General features: G+C 37.8%; 1 protein-coding gene across 4 annotated transcripts in view; it reads right to left on the bottom strand.

Moving 5' to 3' along the window:
- col23a1a (collagen type XXIII alpha 1 chain a) overlaps positions 1-13,967 on the bottom strand; it is a 120,634-nt gene that overhangs the window by 104,195 nt on the left and 2,472 nt on the right. For all 4 annotated transcript variants that reach the window (XM_046849293.1, XM_046849292.1, XM_046849290.1 and 1 more), the window contains exon 2: positions 12,637-12,706. In XM_046849293.1, coding sequence (XP_046705249.1) covers positions 12,637-12,706 — 70 coding nt within the window. The remainder of the gene's footprint in view (positions 1-12,636; positions 12,707-13,967) is intronic.

Below are 13,967 nucleotides of genomic sequence, written 5' to 3'. Positions count from 1 at the left end.
TCCAATGTGTTTTTATACGGTTCTGATTATCACAAAGCAATATCAAATCAATATTTTTAAATCAGACATATAATTCCAGGGTCTATGACTCGATCTTGAGCTCGGGATAATGTCTGTTTATAATTTCATGCCTTTGTCCCTATCCTCGCTTTCATCCCAAAATCATACAGACACTCCTACATTCATAATTTAACATTTTAAAGCGCTTACCAACAACTCGTCGGTCTGAAAATGTGCGAGAATTAAACAAACCCACTCCTAAAACTCCACTCGCTCGATTTTCTTTTGCCGTTCTGCAAATGTGATTTTAAATTTAACCCTAACCCTAACCCTAACCCTAGATTTTTTCTATAGTCTTCTTGCAAAAGGTGAAATCATGATCATGAATAAAATGTTTGATGTAAAATTCAAAGCTATTAAATGTCTGTGTAAAAAAAAAAGTTCAAAAAAAGTTAAAAAATACATTTGTTGAATTTAGTAAAAAATAAATAAATTTATGATTTTATACCAAAATTGCCATTTTGCACTTGGCCTATGTTTTGACAGAAGTGTACATGTAGATTATTGTAAATTGCCCCTATTAATGGAAAAATGATGTCCAATGTTCATGTAATGAACAAGTGTCCTATACCTTATTCTGTATTCCCACCTTGACACCCAGCGTTCCCAGGATAGACTCACAGGAATGACTCTGGTGCACCAAACTAGATATTACCCCAAAAAATCTGCACTGTAAATATGTTATCAATCAGCCGCTCATCGATCAGCCCACCAAAAGTCCTTTATTACATTTTTCTGACAGGAAAAATATTAAAATTGTGGTTTTGGATGACCGTCAAACCCCAACCCCGGAGCGCCGTATAACTGAGTGAGCAAATTCAATCCTTCAGAATAAACAGTCCAGAGTTCTAGTGGTTCAGATGAAACAGGCCGCTGTTTACACCGGTCATAATCATAATACGGTTTCAGATCTTACATATATATAATAAAATATATATAAATAATTAGGCTTTAAACATTCTAAGCGACAGCTGTGACGAGAACAAAGCAGGACGATGAGCATCGGGTCAGTGATCACGTGTGGTTTGAGACGCTGTATATGTACTGTATATGAGTTTATTTTTAGAGCCGGTGCTGAAGATCCAAACGCTGCTCTAATCCGACTCTAAAATAAAGTAGGACTGTTTCTATATTATTAAATAGTATAAATATATTTAGATTTCTTTTATTTCTAGAAAAAAAAATATATTTTTTTTTTATTTTTTGTTTTTTTTATTTTGACAATTTCTTATGTTGTAATTTTTTTGACAATATTTAAAATTGTTTAAAATATCTAATAATATTAGATAAATATATAATAATATATTCATTTCCAAAAAGTTAGACTGCACTTGGTGTGTTCACATCGTCCACACACTCTGTGTTAAGATCATGACCATGAAATGCCTGTTCCTTCACGCTATCTAAAGCACTATCTTAATCCATGTGTATCTCCCCCACGGCTTCTGTCAGCACCAAGGAAAAAAAATCCATCTCCACAGCTGAGACCAGCACCTGTGCTTTTCCCCGGGCACAAACTTTCGATCGTTTAATCTCATGGTTGCACTTAATCCTTCCTGAGACTGATCTGGTTCTCATCTGAAGAGGTGAAGATCCCTTCTTCATCCCCACTGCTGGTTCGTATCGAGCCGGTTTGGTGCTCGTGATGTCAAATTGCCACTCGGGATCGTGCCGGCAGACGCTGTCTGATCCTGTGAGGTCTTGGGAACGAGTGCCAAGTATGTGAAAACCACAGGAACCGTAGAAACAATTGAGGGTCTAAATTTAGGTGAGAGGCTCTGATGAGGCACTGAATTAAATCGGTCTTAATCCAAATGGAGCAGCTGGATATAGCAAAACAATACCAGGGAAATTAGAGAATGCAGTCACGCTGGGATTGGAATTCATATTTTCTAATGATGAAATCCAGGTATGGACTCAAGGAACTTGATTTCTGTGAAAATATCTATTCTTCACAATATAATTTTCATATATTATCATTTTCAAATCTGCAGCAACTGCAAACGAAAGATGGACTGAAGCAGATGGTCCAGGAAGGAGCAACACGACACTTTTCTCCCACAAAAAAGTCATTTAAATGATCGTATTGCATTTCATATTACATGATATAAAAAGGTGTGAATCCAATTACAAAAATAATTCCTATCACAGTTCATTTGCTTCTCATTTAAAGCTAACACATTCCAGCAGAGTAACCAGCGCCTCACGCGTTACCGATGACTATCCAGTCCCAATCAGCGGATTTAGGGTCAGATCCGACGGTCAAAAAGGGGTCCAGACTTGTTTTTGTATACGAACTGAATAGAGCAGAGAGCTCTTTTAGACGCTGGTGTAGACCTCTAGCATCCGACATTACGTTATAAGAAGTTTCCACATTTTCATAAATTTAGTCGTTTCTAGACTTTTTGGCACCCCAGACGAGATTACTCCCCCCACCCCCCATGGCCCCGCCCCCTTCCACCACAACGCTCCAATTATATTATCCTCCATAGTCAATTTACACAAAACAGACGTTCCTGATTACGTTTTCATTTTTTATTCTGCTTTACTGTGCTAATATATCACTAATGATGGAGCAACCAGCTTAGAAAACAATTAACTCTTAGTAGTACACCTCTATATTTCTATTTTTTTCCTCATTACCTTTTAATATTTTTTTAACGATACTGAGCCCCTGATTCTTTGGCCTTTTTAATGATGATGAAACACTTTGAATCTAGGTTTCGTCAAAATAGCAAAATAACGGGGAAAAAAATGCTACTACTACATTTATAAAGTAATAATAATAATAATGATGATGATAATAATAATAATAATAATAATAATAATAATAATAATAATAATAATAATACTCTTGGTTGGGTGGGGGACGGTGTGGAATTAAGTGTGAATAATTTTACCATTAAAAATTATAAAACAATTTTCAGATTTAACCTTTTATTATTTTACACATATTTACACATATATTATTTTGGCTTGTCTACTTTCATAGCCTTTTTTAAATTATTGACCAAATAATCACTGTTCTAGTAGCTGTGCAATTTATATAATGTACAGCTACATATAAAAAGCCGTTATAGCTGCTGCTTTCAGTAATTATTGAATCCGAAACACAGTTCAAAATTCAACTCCACCACAAAGATATGACCAAAAGAATGTGCGCCTCTGACCACCACTGCCATACATAGTTTTTCATTAAAATGTTGCCACAAAAGTAAAAATCCCACAAAGTCTTTGAATGATGTAGGATTATAATTTCCCATCACTGAACCTTAGTAGCCGAAATATTGTTCAAGCATAACAATGACTCTATGCACAAATTGAGCTCCATGAAGTGTTAAGGTTGGAGTGGAAGAACTCAAGTGTCCTGCACAAAGCCCTGATCTCCTCAACCCCACTAAAGACATTTGGGATGAAAGATTTTGAACCAAAATCTAGAAGAAACCATTCGCTGAAGAGTGGAGCATATCATAACAGCTGCATCTGTAACGTTGTGTTTAACTTATTATGTGATGATGAGGTGTGAACAAACTTTTGGCCATTTATCTACTGAATACACGATTAGCTACCACTAGCGAGTCCCAGGTCTACAGTCTACAGAGCATTGTTTCGAGCTCGTACACCAGACTAGCATGAGCAAGCTGCAGTGGGTGAAAGTTCTAGTGTTAATCTGGCTGCTGATGGATGGTTAGCAGTTAGCCAAGACTGCTAGGCAAAACAGTGGTAATGAGGGTCATCTGATAGGGCCAGCTCCAGAGCAGAAGCTTTGTGTTGATAGACATTTGGCCCTTATGGAAAATAAAGGTCTGCGGCCTGGAGAAGGAAAGCGGGAAAAGAATAAGCGATTAGCCTCGACAGCTAGCGAGGAGACGTGAAAATAATTGGACGACACAGACGAATTGCAGGAGTGAGCTCAGAGAGATTGAGGTACATGCAGTGGTTTGTGGGCTGAGGCTTTTTTCTCTGTGGCTGCCAAAAGATCCTGAAGTATTTTCTCTCTTTTGTTTCAGCATTTGCTGAATTTTATGGTCTTAGTGCCAGGACTAGATTAGGTTCGGTGAGAAGAAGCCAGGAAATGACTAACAGTTCAGAGCTTCTGTACGTGGCATTATACCACAGTGTTTCAGAAATGTCCAATCTGATTGTCTAATTAAATTTAATGTTTTATAATAGCACTTCTGACAGGAGGTTTATTCTGAAATATGCTGATGTGTGAGCATTTATACAGCAACCAGTGAATTTGAATAGAGGACGCTTTATCAGAGGACCCCCTTTTCTTTAATGGGGGCCGGTATTACTAGTATTATTGTGGCGACTTTATTATGATTTAAATGTATTTATTAAGCTTTACAGACAAATGAGCTGTACAGACGTACAGACAAATGAGATGAGAGACCATCAGTGATTATTTTCTTACAACACCAAGTTATACTCCTTACTTATCATAAACACCTGCATTCGTAACTACAGTGATGACAATCTGTATAACAAATTCTGCTTTACGTTATAATAACTTATAATAAGCAGCAAGCAACAGTTATTATAGTTCATTTAGACCATGTCCACATTAATACATTTTCTCTCAGTTTTGGCCTTTAATTCACACTGAGACAGCGTTGTCTGTCAGACAAAAAAAAAAACGGTCTCAGTAGTGGCTAAAATTGAAAACATCTTTTTTTTTGTTTGGCGTTTCACACATTTCAGTGTGGATGAGCAACTCTTGGGAAATGACTGAAAACGAAAGTGTGAACGCAAAGCGTTTTTAGAATTTATCCAAATTAGTGTAGATGCACCCTCAGAGCGAGGACACAAACAAAAATGCAATTAAACACACTTCAACCCAATCAGGACGTGAGCTAAATAAAGCCAGATGTCGTAACTAGCCTCGCCTGATCTATTAGGATTTCTACTTTGTACTCCCACCAGTTAATCTCCTCTCCGCCGTATCAGCATGTTGACATAATGTATCAGTCCAGACATTCTCTGCATCTGACACCAAAATAAAAACAGACTTTTCAGGAAGAAATCCTCCGGCCGATTAAAGTCCTCTTGATCTAAATGCAGACACAGAGGCGGACTGTTGGATTGTACATCAGACAAGCTGCTGACCTCATATCAGAGAGCTGGACTGAGACAGTTTGTCTTGTAATTTGTGTGGTCAAATTTCTGCATTTGGAATTCGCAACTAAAAGCGGTGTCCTTGTTGCACAGACAACCAGTTTGATAAAATGTCAAAATTTGAGAAGCTGTTTGTGCTGCTTATGAAGATCCAGACAAGCAACTTAAGCTGATATGGCAAAACCAGTTACTTCGCTCAGACATTGTGATTTTAAAGAGTTTATGTTGTGTCTCATAGCTTTGGACATCAACTTATTTAGTAACAAACTGTGTCGATTAAACTCCAAATGATCGAGTTCTCTGTTCAAACGGTTGCAACACTTTCTAATTGTTGACCTGTGTTTTTAGTGTTTAGTTCTGTTAGATGATTATCAGGTCCTTAATGTGCCGAATTAGAGCAAATCTGAGATCAGTGCATTTACTATTGAACTTAAAGTACAGTCCAGATTTCCTTAAAGATCTTGAGTGGCTTATTATAAAGCTCTGACCTCAACCCAAACACCTTTTAGATAAATGTGAACGCTGACTACACCCCAGGCCTCCTCACCTCACCGGCATCCTCACCTGACTTTACTAACACCCCTGTGGATAAATAAATCTCAAAAATTTCCACAAAATCGAGTGGAACATCTTTCCAGAAGGGTGGAGGTTATTATTCGTACTTATGGTAGCTTTTGTAGTGTATGTGTGTGAATTTAGAATTAGGTTTTGTATACTGTTTTTATGTATTTTGTAAAAAATTTTATTCTGTGAACAAAAAAATTAGGTCTGTGTAAATAAAAAAAAAATCCCATTATGATTCCAAACAACTTATATATCAAATTTTTCGGCAAAATTTCTGTTCAATTTAAGCAAAAAGGATGAACTGTGGTTGTGGAAATCGTATCCCTTCTCTACGTGCATATTCACAGCTTCCTAAACGTTTCCAAAATTCCAAAAATGTTGACCTTTTCCCACTAGTAAGTTTAATACTGCTACAGGTTACATTGAGTGTATCTACATTTAAGGCATTTAGCACATGCTCTTATCCAGAGCGACTTGTATTTATCTCAGTTATACAGCTGAGCAATTAAGGGTTAAGGGCCTTGTTTAAAAGCCCAGCAGTGGCAGCTTAGTGATGGTGGGATTTGAAGCTATGACCTTCCAATCAGAAGTCCAACATCTTATGGTAGCACTGAGCTACCAATTCCCATGAGCATATGATATATTCTGTATAGAGAAATATATTTTATAGATAAAGCTACGCCATTTAGCGTAAAATAATTTAAAGATTACTCACAACCGGATGCAAATCGATCCATATTCAGGGATTTCCTGCTAAAACTCTTCCTAAAGGTTAACCCACATACACTCTGAATCTCCCAGTTCACTTTCCTGAACTTTCCTGAACTTCTACTGGTATGTGTGTTACTGGCTGTCACCTCTGGCTTTAAATAAAACTATAATGATCGACTGGCAAAGCTGCGCTGGCTGGAAAGCGTTCCTCATATGAGGACTGGCAGCCGTCTTTGTGTCCTCAAAGCTTGCTGGCAAACTCCAAGCAGACACGAGTCAATTTTCCTAATTGCGCTATACCGCAAAATAGGTCTGTTTCATGCTCATAATTACCATTTGCCCTCAGGACACTGAGACATTTCTTCCTCAGAAATATCTTGTTTCTTGTATTTTTTCTCTTCCGGTGCCAGACGTCTGAGCGTTAACACGTTGAATCGCACTTGTCAAAGAGCTTTTACATGCCACCAAACTACGAAACGTTTGCATGCTGACGAGGCGACCCTCAGTAAAATCAGCACCTCGTTAGCAATTGTTTTAAATTCGTGCAAATATTTCAGTTCCGTGAGACGAAGCGATACGTTATGGGGAATCTGCTACCGTGTTTATGCTGTAATATAAATTCACATGTGGGATGTTAGAGACGAATGTCACTGGATTGGTTTACGGTGGTCATTATGGTGGACGCCATTTTGGGTCTCTTCTCTTTGTTTTTTTTTGCTCTAAACACCTCGTCTGGTTGAGGGCTATGGTGTAAACATGTCCAGATTGGTAAGACGAGACGATGTGTGTGTACACGTTCATACAGTGGTGAGGGAAAGTAGCCAGGAAGGTGTGATGACTGATCTATACTCAGCTTCTGATTTAAAACATTAAATATTAGACATAACATAACATAACAGACATAACATATGCCATACCAGAACACAGCATTAGAGAGAGCAGTGATAACAAGAGGGATATGGTTTACACTCTGAATTCATTAATCGGGTTTGGACATTGGTACTCCTAAGTAATGGCAAGGATCTTGCAGGAACCTACAATAATTATATCACCAGGCAGCTTTGACTGTCCTTCAGGCTGTCAGATAAGCACAGGGCATGAAGAAAGGCATTCAATCTATTTTATTCTGTGCTGGATATACCCACGTATTCTAAGGCTAAACATACGCCCCTGAGGAAACAACTTTACTCCGCCCCCTTTTTTCAAAAGCACTGGAATTTTTTCAGCGCTTTTGAAAAAAGAGGGCGGAGTAAAGGTGAGTCCTCAGGGGCGTATCTTTAGCCTTAGAATACAGCGTCTACTGATAATGTAGTTGTTATGGGTGGAAAATCTCAAATAATTCCACTTTCTGAGTATTTCGTTATTACAGAGAAAAGGGTGAATCCATTCTACTCCTATTCTATCTGACTACTATATAACAGTAACTCATGGAAATGGGGCGAAAGGTTTTAGCGTGAAGGTGGTGAACAAGGCAAAGCAACCCGATACACATGTCTGTGAAAGTGTTAAACGTTTTCTCGGTTTCCCTCATTAAATTTTATGGCGATTTTCCATGTCACCTTCAGCTGCTGCTGATTCACACGAACTCATCGCCTCCAAACGGCTTTCGGATTAAAACCATTTCAGTGGAAACAAGTGTAAACCCAAACAATGAGTCAGAGTGTAGGAAGTGACTCAAACATGCACAGTGATTTCTGGTGTAGTGCTTTTCATGTAATTTCATCCTTACATGCACCTTAAACTTAAATAGCAACGACTCCAACTAATAGTTTAAAAGTTTCTAATCTTGATAAAAAAAAAAAATAATAATAATAATAATAATAATAATAATAATAATTATATATATATATATATATTTCTTCTTCTTTCGGCTGCTTCCATTAAGGGTCGCCACAGCGGATCATCCGTCTCCATACCCCCCTGTCCTCTAAATCTGCCTCTTTCACACCAACTACCTGCATGTCTTCCCTCACCATATCCATAAACCTCCTCCTTGGCCTTCCTCTTTTCTCCTTCCTGGTGTCTCCATCCTCAGCATTCTTCTACTGATATACCCCATGTTCCTCCTCTGCACATGTCCAAACCATCTCAATCTCACCTCCCTCAACTTGTCACCAAAACATCCTACATGCGCTGTCCCTCTAATAAACTCATTTCTAATCTTGTCCATCGTCGTCACTCCCAACGAAAACCTCAACATCTTAAGCTCTGCTACCTCCAGCTCCACCCCCTGTCTTTTACTCAATGCCACTGTCTCTAAACCATACAACATCTCAGGTCTCACCACAGTCTGGTGGAACTAATGTGTAACCATTTTTTTACCTGTTCTTATTCTTATCATTATTTTTTATTATTTATTTTATTAGTTACATAGTTCTGCTACTATTATTTTCACCTTTTTGTGCCCTGAAACAAAAACAGCTCCACAAACACTTTACATGGTTTGAAGTGGAAGATCTCCTGCTATAGATCTCAACCCTATTGAAGAGCTTTGGGATGAATGTAAAAGTCTGTACAGTATTTTTCTTACTCCAGCTCTTGTTTATTTTTGAAAGAGAAGCATGTAGAGAGCCAGTGCCATAGAGAAATAGTGTTGTTTTACAGTGCTAACTTTAATAAGATGACCGGTAAGAGACAAGTGTATGTTTGAACTGACACACTGAAGTCTTTAAAAAGCGCCTGTGTGAGATGTGAGAGTCCTGAGCATCCAGCAGCAATGCCGCATCCACACCCATTCACAGATTCACGGAGCGTCTACGCTGCTACTAATGTACTATTAGAGGAACCGGATGAGACCGAAATCATGCCTGAGAGCTAAAAAAGGGCCGTCCTTAGTCTGGGTTCCTTCTCTTTTCCCTTGGCATGATGGTCATATCTTATTGCACAACTTCCTAGTGGCATATTTCACACAGAACACATGGAGCCAAACCCTGGCAGGATATTTTAAGCAGAAGCGTTTGGAGAGATGAAAGCAAATACAGTGCTATGTTCATCAGAAGCTTCTGCCACACCCGATAAACTCTCAGATTACGTGCTGCTGTTAAAGAGTGATTTACTGAGAAGACTTTCCCACACCTATCCGTCCAGAATATACAGTTCATTTACACTCTAATCAGCCGATGAAGCTTGTAGACTTTGTAAAATGAATGTCAGTAGTAATGTTTGGACATTTAGGCAGACTGAAGTGGAGAATAGAGACAAATTGAATTATCATTAGCTGTGTGGAACGCATGTTCTTGTTCATTAATTTCTGAAATATTTTCAATTCAATTTCTTTTACAGAGCAACTTTTAAGAAATCCTGATGTAGATTTGTATTTGAAAAAAAAACTTTAGAAGAAACACTGCCTGAGACGGCATGAGGAAGAGACTCAAAAGCAAACTCATCCTCTTTCTGACTCTGGAGTTAGAAATCATTACAGCTTACAGGTGTTGAGCAGGACAAAAATGTGTTAAAAGTATAAATAGATTGTGAAAAGTCCTCTGAGACACAAGGCAGTCTTCATGATTACAGGCGAAACTCAAATCTGGGTAAGATTATTCACTAAAGGTGTTGGTTGCCATTTCATGCGAGGGAAAAGGAATCAGATTCCACTATATGCTGTGATTTATTGCTAACAAATGAATACAAAAAATCCTTTAAACCGATTAAAACTGATTTAGGTTTCTGTATTTTCCTCAAATTCAGAAAACCGAAAAACGCACCATTATTGATCGAGTGTGAAGTAAAACGGTGTTTATTTGTATCAGTAACTTGCGCTGATAGTTAACTAAAACACAAACCAGCAAGCAGACCAAATTAGTTCAAAAACTGAACAAACTGTAGAAAAACACACACCAGAGCAATCAAAGTTGTTCAAAATACAGTCTTTTGAAGCTAACTAGCTAACGTTAGCTGACTAGCTAGCTGCTTTTAGCCTTGTAACAAGACATTCACTGAGGTAATAAACAAGCAAACATTTAATATCTGTGCACTGATCTTCAGTATGATGTTTAATCCTTCTCAGTGTGTTGGATTTGGAGTTCATATAAATGCTGATTTGACATGACTCAAATTTTTTTCTGCGAAAATGTACAAAGGCAATGTTAAATCTAATTCTAATCAGGGTTTGTTTTATATGGAATAAAGTGTTTTTTGTATGAATGTCGCAAATTATTTGTTAGATTTCTGTTGTGGTTATAAACGTTTAATATGACAAATTTAAATACATTTTTTAGAGGAAGATTAAGTTGTAGGTTTTCATTTGAAAAGTTTTTCATTTGAAGACCTAAGAATTGTTTGCCTGATCAGTCTGAAATGTAATAATTACAGGGGATTTTTAAAAGAATCACTGGCAACCCAACAAGCTCCTCAATCCAGTACATCAATGCCTGATCAGTGGCACTGCATCTGTTATGGAGACAAAAATACTCTCTCTCTCTCTCTCTCTCTCTCTCTCTCTCTATCTATCTTTCCATCTATCTATCTCTATCCATCTATCCATCTAACTCTCTAATCCTGTCAGCCATGCGGTTCCGGTTTCAGGTAGCAGCCATCATTGCTATAATAAAAAAGGGTTCACTTTACAGTTCAGAGGTGCTACAAACAAATTAATACACACATACACACACACACACACACACACACACACACACACACACACACACACACACACACACACTCATTCATCACCTCAACAGTAGCGGTTGTTCTATGTCCTTTTTTAACCTCCTACACGTACAATGCTGGACATAAATATTCACCCCCTTTAAAATTGGACAGGGAAAATCAGTGACCATCCTGATCAACTCACAGAGCGTCATGAAATCAATCATGTAAAAAATGTAAATAATATTGCACAACTAACCAAAGCGCTAGCAGGAATTATTATCAGGATTAGAGGAGCAACTATTACTTCTCCAAACACCTTCACACTTTTACACATTTGAACTCGTGGTATATTTCAGTGGCTAATTTTTCTAAAATCCAAAATCAGGGCATTGACTTGACTTGACTTGACTGTCTGTCTGTCTGTCTGTCTGTCTGTCTGTCTGTCTGTCTGTCTATCTATCTATCCATCCATCCATCCATCCATCCATCCATCCATCCATCCATCCATCCATCCATCCATCCATCCATCCATCCATCCATCCATTCATCCATCCATCCATCCATCCATCCATTTATCATGGGCTCAGGTATGTTACTGTTTTTTCTCAGTTGCTCAGATGCGTTTCTCAGATCAGAAATTATTCTCATCACATCATTTACTCACTTGTGCTCATCATAAGAACATTTCTCGTTGCTTTGATTAAATTGCGAACGCTTCTGTACATCATTTAACAGATTGTGTACGAGTGTCTGCTGTTTCCTACATGATCAGTTGTTTATGTTCGTGTTGAACTTTTATTTTGTAAATGTGTTGAACTGATGAATTGTGCAGATGAATCTTGAACGTCACTAATGAGGGCGAGTGAACGACATCAGATCAACCAATAATCAACCAGTTTTCTAAAACAGGTCAAAGGTGAATCTTGTGAAGCTTCGATTAAAGAGTGAATACAGACAAAACACAGATTTATACATTCTGAAAATGGATGACCAACTAAGAAACAAATGAACACTTGTACAGTACAGTACACAACTAAACATTTTGATGATCTTGACAAAGGGACTTTTATTCTGATGGGAATGAGATGAAAAATTTGATGAGGGTTAATAATTATGCAAGCCATTGTACGACTCAGACACCCCTGGGAAAACCGGATTTATTACATGAGCTCTAGTATAAGATGTGAGTGTAAGTAAGTAAAGTCTGCTTGAGGTAAATCTATCGATCCTCAGCCATGATTACTGAGCGTAAATTTCCAAGAATAAATGACAGATTCACGTGAAATGAGAAGGCGGACACTAATCCCTTGTCATAGCCCCGGTTCCAACACACCTCAGGATTAAACTCAACACTAAACCTGGTCTTCTGCCTACATGACGAGACATGTTAAAGGGAAGAAATAAAACATCTATAACATTTAGTATAACATCTATAACATGTGGTACCTTGGGCATGCTGGGAGTTCTTACTGCACCACCTACACCACACAGCTGAGGTATATTACACACCCATGATTACAGCTCACAGAGCGCTAACACACGTCTTGCTGAAACCTCTCTGAAGCAGGGACTAACGGACAGGAGTGGACATACCTGGAGGACAGACGCATTCATGGTTCACGTCTCGCGCCATGCGGAGTTTGGGCATCAGCTCGCTCATCGTCTGGAAAACAGCGGAAAAAAACACATCAGACAGAGAAGAAGTGAACAATTGATCTGATCTATAACGCTTTTTGATAGTTTTTCCCGGTTGCTTTGGAGTGTTTCTGAGGTCAGAAATGAGATGTTCAAAATTACTTGTTCAACCTCGACATCATGGATTCACTTGTGCGCATCAAAAAAACATTTGAACAATTTGAAATTGCTTTGGTACATTCGTTTATGTGCTGTTTCCTACTTTATCAATTGTTTGTCATGTTAATCAAAATAAATTATATGACAATAGTTAGTGTTTTTCATCTGAATAGTCTGAACCTCCTCCCAAAACATCTCAGCATCGGATCATTGTATAAGTCATTAAATGCAAAATAGTTACAGTTTTTCTCAGTTGCTTTGGAGAATTTCTCGAATCATCCTTAATATTTGTACAAACAGCACAAAACATTGGATTTCTTGCAAAAGCCTGAACTTTTTCAAAAATCTTTAGTTCATCTCTCAGAAGTGAGTATTTGTGTCAATGAACATCTCATTCCCATCAGAATGAAAAGTCTCTTTGTCATCGTTCACAAACAAAATCATCAAAATGTTTAGGCATGTTGTCAGTATGACGCTGCACAGCTTCAGGATTTCTTGATATAAACTATGGTTTGGAGCCCAGTGACTGAAAATGCACAAAATTCTAATTTCTTCTGTTTGGCATCGATGAATTTCAGCAGCACAAATTCTTTAATTTGATTGCGTATTTGATTTATATTGATCGCAAGAGACCAGACAGGATTCACACTTTTACTGTACTGTATGTTTTGAATGACAGATGATGATGACTGGTTTAATCATTTTGCATTTAATGACCTACACAATGAACTGATGCTGAGATGTTTTTGGGGGTTAAAACTATTCAGGTGAAACCAGTATGATATTTTTTGATCAACATGAACATAAACATCTGATCATGTAGGAAACATCAGACACTCGTACACAATCTGTTAAATGATGTACAAAAGCGTTCGCAATTTAATCAAAGCAACGAGAAATGTTCTTATGATGAGCACGAGTGTGTAAATGATGTGGAGGTTGAAGAAGTAGTTTTGAGAAATGTCATTTCTGATCTGAGAAACGCCAAAGCAACTGTCATCTAATCAATCATGTCATCTATTATTTCTATTGCACTTTTTTTTTTGATGAATTGTGGTCTTAGACAGGTCAATGGTGAAACGTGAACCTTCAGTCGGCGACAGACAGCGAAACATTAAACAGAATTACAA

Source organism: Silurus meridionalis, chromosome 5 (assembly GCF_014805685.1).
Source record: "Silurus meridionalis isolate SWU-2019-XX chromosome 5, ASM1480568v1, whole genome shotgun sequence".
Classification (NCBI taxonomy): domain Eukaryota; kingdom Metazoa; phylum Chordata; class Actinopteri; order Siluriformes; family Siluridae; genus Silurus; species Silurus meridionalis.
Note: the sequence above shows the minus strand (reverse complement) of the source record. Positions and strands in the feature narration are given on the sequence as shown.